Source organism: Aotus nancymaae, unplaced genomic scaffold (genome assembly GCF_030222135.1).
Source record: "Aotus nancymaae isolate 86718 unplaced genomic scaffold, 86718_ANA_hifiasm-v0.15.2.pri h1tg000008l, whole genome shotgun sequence".
In the NCBI taxonomy this organism is placed as follows: Eukaryota; Metazoa; Chordata; class Mammalia; order Primates; family Aotidae; genus Aotus; species Aotus nancymaae.
Window position 1 is genome coordinate 24,866,020 of NW_026988419.1, and position 16,190 is coordinate 24,882,209.

Sequence of the window (16,190 nt, forward strand, 5' to 3'; positions counted from 1 at the left end):
GACTCCGCCCGAGGATCCGCGAAGCAGGTGTCGCGGGGCACTGGCTCTTACCTGGGCTCTGGCCAGGAGGCAGCTGCTGAGCATCAGCCAACCCCAGACGTGGAGCGACGCCCCCAGCCCGGCCATGCCCGGAACTGCTGTAGCGAGAGGCAGGGACCCTCCTCCAGAGCCCGGGAGAAGCTTCCAAGTGGCCAACTTGGCTGGCGCGAGGCAAACTTGTGGCCAGGAACGACGCGTGGCTGGAGTGGTCGGGCCCAGGCCACCGGCCGAGGGTGCTTGGGGTCTTGTCACCGGAGCGCCCGGGTCCTGCTGCGCCGCGGCTCGAGGTTGGTCCTGTCTTCCGGGGAGACTGGCCTGAGTCCTGGACTTGACTCGCAGCCCCGCGCCGCCTGCGGCTGGAAGGGGGCGGCTCCCGCGCCAGGAGGATCCGGGTGCGCTCCGCGCGGCTGCGCTCGCGCTCCTCGGCGTCACTGAGTCCCGCAGCCCAGGGGGAGGGGGGCCAAGGATCCCACGGCGCTGCTGCCGCCACCCCCGACTCGCATTGCTTCCGCTTCCCTCCACTCCGTCCCGGGTTCCAGGGCCCTCTCTCTAGGGACGCCCTGGGTCTTCGCGGAATGGTCCAGAAGTTCCCTCCTGTCCTGCGTGCGCTGACCATGGGTCCCGGGGATAGCGACAGTGTGGCTAAAGGCTCCCAAGGCCAGGCGGGCCGTGCGTCTGGGCTGTTTGCTGGACAGTCGTAAAGCCCTCTAAATGCTCTGATTCATTTTATCCTAATCATTATAATAATACTTATATGTATATTTTATATGTATATTTTACATATATATATATATATATATTTTGGAGATGGAATCTACCTCTCACCCAGGCTGGAGTGCAGTGGCACGATCTTCGCTCACTGCAACCTCCACCTCCTGGGTTCAAGCGATTCTCCTACCTCAGCCTCCCCATGTAGCTGAGACTACAGGCACAGCGCCACCACCGCCAGCTTATTTTATGTTATGTTATTTTATTTTATTTTGTTTTGTTTTATTTTATTTTTTGTATTTTTAGTAGAGACTAGGTTTCACCATTCACCATGTTGGCCAGTCTGGTCTCGAACTCTTGACCTCAGGCGATCCGCCCACCTCAGCCTCCCAAAGTGTTGGGATTACAGGCGTGAGCCACCGTGCCCTGCCTAATATTCTTTAACACTTCGTGTGAAGGTGTGTAAACACCTTCATTTGGGACAAAGCCTGTTCCTATATTTTCCTTAGAAGCATAATTATCAAGATGCCTGGGACTGCTTTAGACATTGAGTCTCCCAGGATCTGATACTGTTGGGAAGAGGCGATTCCCATAGATGAAGCACAATAATTCACAATGATCTGAGATTCCTCACAGATTGGCTTCATTTGCTGCCAAAATGAAAACTGGGTTTGCTTATAAAACATATAGATTATTGATTGCCAGTCAGCTCTAAAACATTTAAAGGAGTGACATATTTCTATTTCTACATGTCTGAAAATGTTCACTCCTATCTCTATTTTAATAGTGTTATTTATATCATGTATATGTATTATAAATACTCTTATATGCTTTTTTTGACAAAGTTTACTTTCCACTGATTGCATCACTCATTTACGGTTTTTGTTTTGAGCTTTTTTTTTTTTTTTTCTGTTCTTTCTTTTTGGGAGGGAGGGTTGAAACTCTTGTTCAAAATAGAACCCTCTATAGTCACTGTTATCTAAAATCTTCAATTTGATTACTTGATTAAGAATCAGCACACGTTACATTACTCTATTCAAGCAAGAAAATAATGGTAATGGTAATAATACTGCTATATAACATTTTTTAAGTGCTACTACATTCAGTTACTATTCTAAGTACTTTCCATGAAATTAACTAATCTTTAACTCTGTGAGATAAGTATTATTGTTATCCATATTAATAGATAAGGAAATAGACAGTATTTGTCCAAGGTCCAGATATTCCATCACTGTGGCACTGCTAGTCATCTATTCTATTTATGCAATAATATTACTACAATTTTTTATCAGTTCCTTAGGACTCACAAAACCAGGAACACTTCTCTATGCAGTTTTTTTTTTTTTTTTTCATTTCATTGTTCTATCTCCCAAAAATTGAGAATAATTCACTGTGCATAACAGCATGGGTTCTGGGCCAAGAAAAATTTCATGCTCCACTTTAGAAGTCTGGCAATGTCTGAGAACATTTTTGGTTGTGTCACAGTTTTGATATGTCACACATGCTATTGGCATGTGGTGGGAATGGGCTATGGATGCTGCTAAACATCCCACAATTCATAGGACAGCCCCTTAAATCAGAGAAATATCTGGCCCAAAATAGTCAGTAGTACCACCGTTGAGAAACCCTGTATTACAGCAAAAAGGGTACCCAAGACTACTGCTATTTAAGACTACTGCTAGACATTCAATCAAATAAGATAAAACCAATTTTTGTTAAACATATGCTATTCAAGTGGTCCATTCATACAAACAGGTACAAATCCACAGACTGCAGACTGAAAGTATTGAAAGCCTTGAGGATAGTAGACTGTAATAAATGAAAAATGTTAGGTAAAGTGAAAAAATACACAAATTGCTGTGATATCAAGATATTTGTGTCTCTGGCCATAAAATATATAATTGCTTATATCATGGGTAAATTAGGAATAATTAACATTATTTTTACAAGCTAATAACTTTAAAACAAACCTTTATGCAAAGGCAATGAAATAACTTACCTGCCAAATTGCTGCAAATGACATCTTGTCAATCCTTAAATCAATGAAAGGCAGGTGACAGGTCTTACCATCTCCAATTACAAATGAAAAATGGAATTTTGATGATAAAGAGACTCAATCCTGAGCCAATCACAGTCCCAATGACATTTTCTGGTCATTTCTGGCAATGTTTGGCTTTGGCTTTTTGGTGGTGTTTATTTATTTGTCCGTTTGTTTTTACCTTTTGCAGGACCACCATGTCACATGATGATCAAGGTATCAGAATCAGCTGTGCTTGTTAAAATTCATATTCCTAGACTCAGATCATTACTGAATCTCTAATGATTATCCTTGAACATGTATTTTATGTAAATAATTGAATATTGTCTTGAAATAAATTTTTAATGAAATGTTTGTTAAAAATAGGTGCTCAAATTTAAGTTAATTGTGAATATTTATAAATTGAACACATGGTCTTGGTGAAATGTTTCCCTACTCTCTCGTCTTGGTTGGTATCATTTTTCAGAGTCTTGACAATTTAGCAAAGATGGACATATATTATTGTTTTAATTTTTAGTTTATTCATAAGTTTGACTATTTTAGACATTAATTGGTCAATTGTATTACATCCTTTTAAAATCTCTTGTTCTTGCCTCTTGAGGGAAGAAAGGCTTTGAATTCTGGCACTGCCACATGCTAGCTGCATAACCCTGAGCAAATTGCACACTGGCCTTTCTTTTTCTTAATCTCCTCCGTTGTAAGATAGGAGAAATGAGAGAACCTCCTTTAATCAGCTCCAGATGCTATAACAAAATACCATAAACTGGGTGGCTTATAAATAACAGAAATGTATTTCTCACAGAACTGGAGGCTGGGAAGTCCAAGATCAAGGTACTGGCAGATTCAGTGTCTGATAAAAGCCTGCTTCCTCATTGACCACTGCTGTCTTTTCATTACAGCCTCACATGGCAGAAGGAATGAAGGATTTTTCTGAGGTCTCTTTTATAAGTGCACTAATCTCAGAGCCTTTTGTGACCAAATCACCTCTCAAAGGCCCTACCTCGTAATACCATCACTTTAAGGACTAGAACTTCAACATATTTATTTTGGGGGGAATATAAACATTTACCCCTTTGCACTCCCTCAAAATTTTGTTGGAAAAGTTAAGTGAGTAAACAAACACAAAGTCCAGGGAAATCCTCAATAATTATTAGCTAGTATGATTAGTGTTGTTTGATGATGATGAATATTACTATTTTTAGTCCTATGATCATAGTCTGTGAATGGGCAAATTACTGTGGCAAGTTTGAATATTCCCTATTTATGTAGAAAAGCACTGTCTATATTTACAATATAAAATATTTTTCTGACATAAATACCAAAATGTTTTTCAACTTCGTTTTTGGCCTAATTTGTAATATCTTGATCAGTGCAGAGGTTTTTTTTTCCTTTTAATTTATGTATCTAAATCTATCAATCTTTTCTTTTATAATTTCTTCCTTAGCTTTTATGCAGAAAGAAATTGCATACTAAAAATTAGAAAATCTTTTTATCATATCTTTTTTCTGGTTCTTTTCTACCATTTCATATTTTTACATTTAATGTTTTAAAGTATCAATCGTTTAGGTAATATAACAATTTCTCCAAGTACCTAACCAGTTAATGCAACACTATTTATTAAAGAATCCATCTTTTTAGGCTGGGTGCGGTGGCTCACACCTGTAATCTCAGCATTTTGGGAGGCCAAGGTAGGCAGATCACAAGGTCAGGAGTTTGAGATCAGCCTGGCCAACATGGTGAAACCCCATCTCTACTAAAAATACAAAACTTAGCCAAGCGGGATGGTGTGCGCCTGTAATCTCAGCTACCCAGGAGGCTGAGGCAGGAGAACTGCTTGAACCAGGGAGGCGGAGGTTACAGTGAGGCGAGATCATGACACTGCACTCCAGCCTGGGTGACAGAGCAAGACTCCATCTCAAAAAAAAAAAAAAAAAAGAATAAGAAGAATCCATCTTTTTAATGGGAAAGATATTTTGAAGAGAGGTGGAGAATGAAAGTTTGCTAATGCCTCTGAAATCACAACTTACGCTCTGTGTAAGGCTGCTCTGAGAGAAGAGGCTTAGAACTCAAAGCAGGGTTTGCAAATGATTGAATAGAGCATCTGTCCAGTTTATCCAGGGTAAAATACCATTCATCAAACTCAGATGTGAAACACCTCCATCAGATGGTTGGCAATCTTTCCTCTGAGTGCCTGAGTGTTAGATTTGGAAAGCTGAAGAACTTAGGCCTCTAAAGCTCAGTCCCGAGGACTTTCTCACTGGAACTCAGGAAGTAGGCAGATAACAACAGAGAAGTGTGGCCATTCAAACACAGGTCCTTCTCGGGGCACTTCTGGAGAGAAAAAGGTACTCCCCAAGGTGAGGGTTTCTGTCTTGACTCCAAACTGATGTGCAGTGGCTCGTGTGCAGGTGTCTTTCTCCCTGTGTAATTAGGAAAGGTTGCTATTACTAATAACAACTTACTTTGTAAGACCAAGTCACAATTAAATGAGATAATGACAATGTCGAAGAAACGCTTATCAGCCGTACAGAGTTATACAAATGACAATAAGCTAGGTATTTGCAGAATACTTTCATATACACTATTGCATTCAATTTATAATTATTAATATGCAAAGTCTATTATGAAAATACTCAGTAATTAATTTGTGGCTTAAGGAAGACAATGGAAAGGAAGCAATAGCCAATCTTAAAGTTTCCCTACTCAGGTTTAAAGAAAATTATTAACAAATTCAAGGCCCACCTCAGTCAAGATAAAACCTGAAGAAAATTAAGAAGTTGGACAATGATGTGCTTGGCACCATCTCATTTCCTCTCTCTTAAATCTACACTGCGCTACTTGTCAAATAACCAGTGTTCTGTCTTTGTTTCTCAAATAATTAGATGAGAACTTTCTTCTCAGTAGCTAACAGCCCAACTCAAGCTTATCCTCCTAAGATTTGATGTTCTTCTCTCTGTTCTTCCTTTACGCTCTGACTGTAGAGGTTTTTAAATATGTTCCCAGAACTCTTGGACTCACATTTTTCATTGAAAGGTGAGGGTCTATGTCTCCTTCCCATGATTATGGGCTCTGTGATTGCTTGACCCATAGAATATAGTGGAAATAAACCCTGTGCTTAAGAAACCGACAGCTTCTAGTTCTAGGCTCTAGGACTTCCTTTCAGTCTTGGAATTTAGCCACCATGCTGTGAGGAAGTCTAAGGCGCCCACAGAGAAGCCCAGTGCAGGAAACTGAAGATGTCAGGTCTCAATCCTAACTGCTGTTCCGGGCAACAACCAGTGGCAACTCATCAGCCCTATGAATGAGCCACGTTGGCTAACCCAAGCTGAGCTGCCTTAGTTGATACCAACTTAAATAGAGAAGATCCCTGCCCAAATTCCACAGTTCTGAGCTGTGTAAATGGTTGTCCTTACTCTAAGCCATTAAGTTTGGGGGTAGCTTGCTACACAGCAATAATAACTGAACACCATCCTGTCATCAAACTCCTGTGCTTGCAGTGTGAAGATCTCATCTAGCTGCTAGCATCTGATGTGAGCACAATTTGGTTTCATTGATCGTTAGATCACTTAGCACCAGGATTTAATCCTGTCCAAATGCTAACTGGACAAGTAGCCCCTTCTGCTCTTTGTACCTCCATTTTGTCTTTCTAAAATTAAATGACTTTCTCAGAGTTGACACATTCTTCTGTCAAGAATTTAGGACAGCTGTAAAGTCTTCTCTAGAAATGCCATAGGATTTTAGTATGTGAAAAATCTCTTAACTTCTTCCCAATACTAAATCATTGCTACATACATACAGCATATTTCCTCAATCAAACAATTCTAATGATGAAAATCTTGCTCCCTCCATGGAAAACATCTGACTTAACTAGCCAATATCACGGATTAAATGACTATCATTTGCTGGCTATAACAATACGTCATATTTTTAACTTATTACCAATTTTCTTTCATAAATTTGCATTCTGCAAAATGTTATTTGCATCCAGCAAAATATCCCTATGCCCCAAACAAGCCTTTGAGGTACATAAACTAAAACACCTATTTTCGTGGTAGTATCCATTTAAATGAAGAAACCACAACTCAGAAAGAAGCTAAATGACTTGCAGGAGGACACATGGCAGCCAGTGAAGACTTCAGCCTAGGTCTTCTGTTTCCACATTTATCACTTTTTCTATTATTCTACCGTGCCCCTATAGAATGTGCTTTAGCATTTCCATAGAACTTCACAGATGTACTAAGCATCTTCTCATTCATTTTCTCATTTCCCCCACAGAGATAACTCCCCAATAAAATTACATTTTTAATCCTTGTTAAACCAAAGGATCAGTCGACATTGCAGGCAGTATGACATATCTATGAGCAAGTCATGTCGAGTCTTTCAGCACACAAAAGCATAGGCTCCCAAGAATGTACCAAATAACACAGAAAGAGAAATTTCACCTAGATAAGAAGAGTAACAACCCTTTAATTAGGAGATAAATTAGGAAAGAACACTGAAAACTTCAATCTAGTTGTTTCTTTATCACTTAAGTACAAGAAGCCTTGAAAAAGAAAATTTGATTAAGGATTTTTTAAGATGTAGGGAGCTATGACATTTTGTTAGCAATTTATACTAGGTACTTTCTAGACAAGAAAGATCACTATAGAAGTAAATATTGATAAAAGAAAAAAAAAAAAACAGGAACATACTGGTTTTGCCCTAAAGAATTTATATGATAGGCCTGGCCCGGTGGCTCATGCCTATAATCCCAGCACTTTGGGAGGCCTAGGCAGGCGGATCACGATGTCAGGAAATCGAGACCATCCTGGCTAACACGGTGAAACCTCGTCTCTACTAAAAATACAAAAATTAGCCAGGCATGGTGGTGCGCGCCTGTAGTCCCAGCTACTCAGGAGGCTCAGGCGGGAGAATTGCTTGAACCCAGGAGGCGGGGTTGAAGTGAGCTGAGATTGCGCCACAGCACTTCAACCTGGATGATAGAGCAAGACTCCGTCTCACAAAAAAAAAAAAAAAAAGATTTATATGACAAAGCAAAATATCAACAGGGACAGAATAATGTAATATAAACATAGCTACAGGCTGCAGAGGGAAGGACTGATTAGTTTGGGGCTAAGGTTACTTAAAGAAGTCTTCCAGCATAGTGAGAAAATCTGCAAAGCTTCTCAGATGCTATGACAAAGGGAAAGGGCATTTTAAGTGTTCTGAATGGCAAAAGCACACCAAGAAGCTGGGTGTGCTATATAATGTGCAAAAACAGGAAGAAAACTGCCTTGTTGGTAACAATGGGAATATGAGGAGGAGGAGCAGGAACTGGGAGTCCCTCAAAGCCTGGCTAAGATATGACTTTTGCAATGGTATGGTAGCCTGTCATGTGCCACCAAATGGTTGAGATACAAAAATGTTTTTGTAGGAAAAAGTGTTCTGTTTGCTCTTGTAGAACAGGTGCAGTGGAGAGGAACCAGGGAGCTGTGTAAGGGGACAACCTGTAATAACAACAACACACTGTAACTAGCGTCTCGTAGGCACAAGAGTTTCAAGGAGAATGATCCCGTCCTGTTCCCAGTGCACTTCCAGAGCCTCGAAGACAACAGAAGTCCTCTAAGCCCTGTGTGGAGACAGAGGATTTCCAGAGGAGTCCTCCCAACTGAGTGTGAAGAACGGCTGCATGTGACCCAATGAAGGATGCTGAAGAGGGCATTTGAAGCAGAGAAGAACATGTGCAAAGCCGAAGACGTGCAAAACAGGAGGGATTCTGAAAGCAGATGTGCCACAGAGGAAGAAGGGTGGCTGCAAACCGTGAGGAGGAAAAGGATATAGTTTAAAAAATACACAGGAAGGAGCGACACCATGAAGAAAATATTAACAGGACATGGTCACTGAGCAGTTTGGAAGGTAAAAGGAATGACAGGGCTAAAAAAAAAACCTTTTTGCAAGTCTCGGAGGCCAAGAACAAGACTAGTGTTGGTAGCAGTGGGAAGGCAGGAAAGGGCACTGTTATTACAGGGGACAGATGTGAACCTTAACTCTCCTCATGTTCCATTTCAGGTAACATTGGAACATACAAGTGGCAGGTAGGAGAGAATTTGGAGGCTTTTGAAAAGAATGTGAAATTGGAGATTGGGGCTCAGGTAAGTGCTGAAAACAGATTTGGGAATATTTCCCATACAGGTGGAAAGTGAGATTGCGAAGAAACTTCATGTGTCTGAGAATATCAATGATTTCTTCATAGGATTCATACACATTCATCCAATATTTCTAGCATAGCATAATCCTATTGTATACCTCCTTCTGATATTTGGAATATACAACCAATGAATTAGCATAATGATCATAAGGTAGGTCTACTGACTCTCATGCATCATACCCAGTTGGTTTCTACTCTAGAACTATGAGGTCAACACTTGTCAAATATATATTGAGGTTTATTATGAAATTTGCTTTTACTCTCCACGAAGCTTTTATGTTTGTGCAATAAAAGTTCAAGAGATACATATACATTGGGTTAAATACTTACTGAGACATTAAATATAATGTTTATTAGTTGAATATAATGCATATAAATCATATTTCCAATAAAATATAAATATGCTTTAGAAATTAAAGAGACTATTTTAGCAATTATATACTGAACTTTTGCTGACCTAATTTGCAACACTTAGATAAAATTAAGTTATTAACTGATTCATCCATGTCTAAAATGACTTTCCCTACATTAAAACTGGCCAGGCATACTGGCTCATACCTGTAATCCCAGGACTTTGGGAGGCCAAGGCAGGCAGATCGCGAGGTCAGAGTTCGAGACCAGCCTGGCCAACATGGTGAAACCCTGTCTCTACTAAAATTAAAAAATTTAATTTAATTAATTAATGGCATCTGTATAAAAAGCAATAGATAGTACCACAAACCTAATACCAAAATAACCACTAATATAATCTACTCTGAACCATCCCTTAGTGATCCAGATAATGTTGCTATTTTTACTAGGTTTCCAGGTTAAACTAGACATCTGAAAAAGACATTCTAATGAGAAATTCAATATATCTTGCTACCCCTGGAAATATAAGAATACTCCATTGAAGAACACATCCTTTCACTGTAGGCAGTCCCCAGATAGAGGTGCTGATGACTAATTTAATGACTGGGCAGATATTCATGCTGAGTATGTCTCAGGATATTATAACAATATATTACAAAGGAGAAATGGTCTACCAAAGCCAATTCTACCACTTACACTTTGAAGAATTTGGACATTACTATTTAGAATTTATATTTTATTTTGTTTTCAATAGTACTCTACTAGCCTCTGGACATGTACGCTCTACAACATAATATTTTAGTAAATATTTTCTGAAAAACAAAATAGATCAAATTGCTGAAAGAAGTAACTTGGGTTTTAGGAAGAGTTTAATTTTCCAGGTGCTATAACTGGAGACCTATTGAAATAGGTGTCCATACTTTCCACAGAGTTATTACTTTCCATAGGGTTATTAATGAAGGTTTAAGGCCCCAGAGACAGGATGAGTATCAGTAAAAAGGGGTAGAAGGACATCATCATACAGGTTCATAGCTCCACACTACATGGTGGGAAGGAAAAGGTGAACAGCAGGTGTGAACTTTTCTCTATCAGAAAGGAAAGAAAAACCTCAAATAAATCTCTTGGTAAACATGCTGTGTTGCAAGTCCCCAGAACCATCACAATCATGCTTAATTATTTCCTAGAAAGACTCATAGGACTCAGAAGATGTTATCTCATGGTTATGATTCCTTAGAGTGAAAGGCTACAGATTAAATTCAACATAGGGAAAAGTCACAGAAGGTGATGTTCAGGCAGAACCAGAAACAAGTTCCAGGTGTCTTCTCCCAGTGGAGTCACACAGATGATCTTAATTCTCCCAGCAATGATTTATGACAACTTGTGCAAAGTGTTGCCAACCAGGGAAGTTTATCTGAGTCCTGGTGTCCAGGGTTTTTAATCATCTACTCGGAATCCACCCCCACCATAACCCCACCCTAAGCAAAAACAGGCATTCACCATAGATCACATTGTTAGCATAAACTACATGGTCAAATTGGTACAGCATAGCCAAGGCTGCAAGTATACAAACCACTCTTATCCAGCAGATTATGCTGAGGACTTAGAGCTCATCTCCCGGAAGCCAGCCGAGGGCCAGTCCTCAGGACTGGCCTTTCTTGGAGATGTGCAGGATTTGAGCAACTCAGACCTACTGAGTTAACCCTTCCCTGCAGACATGACAATGACCAAATTTTCCAATAAACACACTAAGAATTTACTCGGAATGGAAAGATAATGGAGAGTCCAAACCTATATGTTGTTTTTAGGAGCACACATCTTGACTGTATAGGTTTTTTTCTATAAATAAACTTAGAATTCACAGATTTATGGATGATGTGGGAAAATAAGAGATGATTATGCAAACAATAAGATGTGAAGAAGAGGTGTCGCATAACTGGAATTATTCCTTTTGTTTGAACAATGTCTCTGCACATATTGCTTATAAAGAAGCTTGTTGAGAATAGGGTTATTTTGGATATCTGTGCCAAATGATCTCAGACTTCTCCAAGAAAAGACTGTTTTATTTGTGCCTGGTGTTTGCCTGATCCTTTGAATTCTGAGTCAAGTTTGGTGCTGGTTAAGAACTAGAATTCAAGAGAGTTTAATTATATAATTCCAGTATTTTTGTTATCACAAGAGATACAGGTAGATGAGACAACTCTTTTCTGTCTTAAGATTCAAACCGCACAAAATTGAGACAGTAAATAAATTAATTAGTAATATAATAACTTATGGAAAGAGAGAAATCATTTTAAACAGTTTTAAGAGAACTGATCTAATTACGTTCCCCAAACCCCATCCAGACACCTCTTATAAGCCTCTAAAATGATTATCTAAGTAATGATACAATGCCCCTAAAGAAGCTTTTCATTTTGAACACCAGAGCGTGATTGTCTTTCTTCTATGCCTTTGCAGTTTCTTGGTCTAAGGACACACATCTAATTATCTACCAAATCACATCAGAAATGATTGGAACATTGACAACAGCTGCTACAAAAAGTAAACACTTCCATCCAACCATTACCATAAACTCATAGATGCTTTTTGCTCCATTTTCTTGCATGAGACATGGTTGACTTCCATGGCCATTCTAGCATCAGATCCTTGAAGAGAATGCCAAGGAGTGATAAATGTGACATGGACTCTATTTATACATTAAAAATGAAGTAAACATCACCATTTCACTAAGGATAATGAGGATATATCTGCTCTGAAACTTAGACTACTTCATCCTGAGACAAAAGAAACTAATTTTTTTTAATGAAATGCCTAGGGTGGCAAATACAGTCTTTTCCATGACTTCTGTGGCTTAAAGAATATTAATATCAAAGCCCCATAAATTAATTTTCTATTATTTGATTTTAGTTTTAAGATACATGAATAAATTGCTTTCTAGTAATCATTATGTTACAGGAGTCATTAAAAAATTATTTTAAGCAGATAAGAAAAGGGGTCCTTGGGAACTTTTTTTTTTAATTTTAAAGCAGCTCCAAAAATGTTTCTTGTCTAGCAGAAAAGCCCTGGCTCTTAGATATGCAAATGCTGGCCATTAGAAATTGGGTCCACCCAAACATAGCGATTCCCACCGTCTTCTTCTTGTCCCCACATGTGCCTGGCAACATGGCCGCCTCCACATATCCCCACATACGTAGAATATTATGGCGCCCTGTATTTGCATATTAAAAGGCTAGGGTGGGAGAGCCTAGCCTTTTTCACTGGCTGCTTGAATGACATACCTGGTCAAACCAATCCCCTAGGCCCTATGTCAGTAAGCCACCGTCTCCTCCAGCCTCCTCATATAACTGGCAGCTTTTCACCACTCTTGTGGTTCCCTCTTGCATCTTGGAGGACCCCCCCCCCCGCCCCCCAACCTCCTCTATCTCTGTACAGGGAGATCCTCTTTCTTCTTTCTTGCCTATTAAATTATCTGCTCCCTAAAACCACTCCACATGTGTCCGTGTTGTTTTATTCAAACTGGCGCAAGACCAAGGACCCTCGTGTTCCTTCACTCATTGGAGCCACATCATTTTGGTGCACTGGCCAGGAATCCAAGGTACAGAATTTGTCAGAGTGGTAAGTATGGGAGCGAGCTTAAAATCTGTTCTATCAATCCAAGGTGGTCTTGGCCTCTATTTTAAAATAAAATCAAATAAATCAATGGGCATCCATCAGACAGGTACAATCGCTTAGCATTGGCTGCTGTACTAAAGACTTGGATGAGAGACTTGCTGGTGGAAACATGGAGAACCTCCCAATACCCCAGGATCATTGGGAATGTAGGCCATGTTTTGAACCAGCTTCTTTCCACAGAGAGATCTTGCCATCACGCGAGGCTGGGAAAGTCCTGAGGTAACTGAGAATTTCTGGCCAGAGTACACCCTGGTGTGATTCAAAGGCCTCTGGACTGAGCCCAGCCTCCCACAGTCCATTCCAGGTGTTGGAAGAGAATCCTCAGCTATCCTGTGGCAAAACTCTCCTTCCTTCTCTATCCACGGTCTCATACTCTTTCTCTGTGTGAAATGTGCAGAGATTTTTAGAGCCTAGGAAAGTTATCCTTTTAGGCAAGATCAAGAAAATGACATTGAAATCTTCAAGGAACAGCGTTCCTTTCCCCTGTATTGAGGTTTCTTGCTATCAAGTCGCAGGCGAGCTCGTAGTATTTCTAAGCCAACAGCACCACCTAGTGGAAATAGAAATCTTCTACATGAGGGACTTTTTTTTTTCACAGTAATACCGCAGCTTCCTTTTGCACTGTTAGAAATCAGACTCTAGGCCTCTTCTGGGAACAGGAAAGTTTTGTATACTTACTCTTAGGAGTAAGATGTCTTCCATAGCCAAATTTTAGTCTCAATATTGTCCCATCAGCAGGAAAATGGCCATTCAGTTCCTTTAAGGCACTTATGCTGTCTCTTATTAAGATAGTGCCAGACTCTGGATTAGTATTCTCTCCCCTGGTGTAAGTGCTAAGTAAAAACACCCTTTATACCTCCTGGGGATAGAATTATAATCAAACATCAGGAGAAGCATAAGTTCAAGAATAGGGGCAGTGAATTAGTATGTCTCATATCCTAATGGTTGGGTCATAGTCCTTGACAGTTTCCTTTCTAAAGTTGTATTTATTTCTCCACTTTTACTCAACCTTACAATGATTCTTTTTTCTTTTTCCCTTTTCTTTTTTTTTTTTTAGATGGAGTTTTGCTCTTGTTGGAATGCAATGGTGCCACCTCGGCTCACTGCAACCTCTGCCTCCCAGGTTCAAGTGATTCTCCTCCCTCAGCCTCCAAAGTAGCTGGGATTACAGGCACCTGCCACCACACCCAGTTTGTTTTTTGTATTTTTAGTAGAGACCGGATTTCATCATGTTGGTCAAGCTGGTCTTGAACTCCTGCCTCGGCCGTGTTATAACAACCCAACCTGACTATTACGCATATTAGCAGGTTCTGTTTCTATCACACACACACACACACACAAACACACACACACACATTGACTGATTGCAGTGTGCCAGGTATTGTGTTAAGAGTTCCACATATTTATGCCTTATAACTCAATTAGGTATTAACACAGATACAGTCAAGATACAGTACACAAGATATGTGAAACACAGATGCAATTATACAGCTGTACTAAATCTACACCAGTACCGCATCCACAGCCATCTGCTTCATCATCTATGCACATCTACATCTAAGCCCATCCAGCACAGCACAGAGTGTTAAACATGTATACACATATCAATGCGAGCTATGTGAGCATGTCTCCTCGGAGCTTAAAATGATGCCAAGAACATGAGTATAATGAGCACAAGTCTAAATCTGACTTTCTCTAGAATAAGGTTATTGGGACACTGTCTTGAGCCAGATATATGGAATGAATTAAAGATTTGATCATTTGAGTATTTTACAGAACTTTCTGTATCTGAAGAGATGGAGGAAACTCAAGAGTAGAGAACAGTAATTCAGCTGCTTAAAACTATTACGCACAGAATATGGTGAGGATGAATGCCCAGATTTCTGGGTCTCTGAGTCAGGATAGGGGTGAACAAGTTCTTCATATGTTTCAATTGAGGAGGGATGCTTTGGTTAACATGAAAATGCTCTTTGAATTTTTTGCTCAATTGACCCAGTAGTAATTTTGACAATAAATTCTCTTTCAAAGTTGGTTTTCTTATCTTCTGTTTTATTCTGTGTCTAGGTCTTCACAGGTCCTTTAGAAGTTGGAAGTGGCCACATCAAGGTTGAAAGCCTGATTCCATTTCAAATCCAGAGCCCTACAAATACATTTGACTTAAGAGATTGTCTGGTAATATGTGGTTGAAAATTAATGAATGGACCACTACAAAAATCATGACAGCCCAGAATAGAATTGCAACATTTTCATTTTACATTGCTCTCATACCTCTGAACCAGGTCAGGCCTTCTAGATGACCACAGATCTTTGTGCAGCAAAGTGGAAATGCTTGGTTGAAGCATATGAACATTTTTAGAATTTCCATTATGTACACTAGTTGCCAGAAAAGGTGTGTTGCTTCGTAATCCTATCCATTAAATTTATATAATAATTGTTAAAGTATTAACTTGACAAGCAACAAGGGTATTATTATTCTAATTTGCATTTCTTTGAATATTAGTGAGGGGACCTTTTTGATGTGTTTACTGACCACTCTTACTGCTCGCTTTGTTCATGTCCTTTACTCAAAAGGCCATTTTTTAAATCATCATAGCACACTATAATTAAATTTAAAAACACAGTTTCTTGGAACAGATCATTTCCCTGTATATTTTAAAGAAAGGTACTACACAAAGGTATCAACACTATCAGGTAGTAAACGTAATTGGAGAATGCCAAGTACAAAGAAAATTCTTCCATCCATTTTCTTAAAGCACAGGGCTTGTATTTCTGTTCTAAGAAGGGAGTGGTGGAAAAGAGGATTGTTTTTCAAATGTTTGTGCTAGTTTTGCTTATGCTTTTTTATTCTAATTCTAAGCACTGAAACAGAATTATTTTGTTGTGTATGACTTAAGAGATTGTCTGGTAATATGTGGTTGAAAATTAGAGAATGGACCACTGCAAAATGATGACAGTCCAGGATAAAATTGCAGCACTTCCACGACTCTAAATTGCTCTGATACTCTGAACCAGATCAAGCCTTCTCCTAGATGACCACAGATGGTTTTTTTTATTTTTTATTTTGAGTCAGAGTTTCACTCTTGTTGCCCAGGCTGGAGTACAATGACGTGATCTTGGCTCACCGCAACCTCCACCTCCCTGGTTCAAGCAAGTCTCCTGCCTCAGCCTTCCGAGTAGCTGGGATGACAGGCATGTGCT

General features: G+C 39.7%; 1 protein-coding gene across 1 annotated transcript in view; it reads right to left on the bottom strand.

The window, feature by feature from the left end:
• PTH2R (parathyroid hormone 2 receptor) overlaps window positions 1-126 on the bottom strand; it is a 105,003-nt gene extending 104,877 nt beyond the window's left edge. Inside the window, exon 1 of the mRNA XM_012446226.2 lies at window positions 52-126. Within this exon, the coding sequence (XP_012301649.1) occupies window positions 52-126 (75 nt within the window). The remainder of the gene's footprint in view (window positions 1-51) is intronic.
• Between the last annotated feature and the right edge of the window lie 16,064 nt (window positions 127-16,190).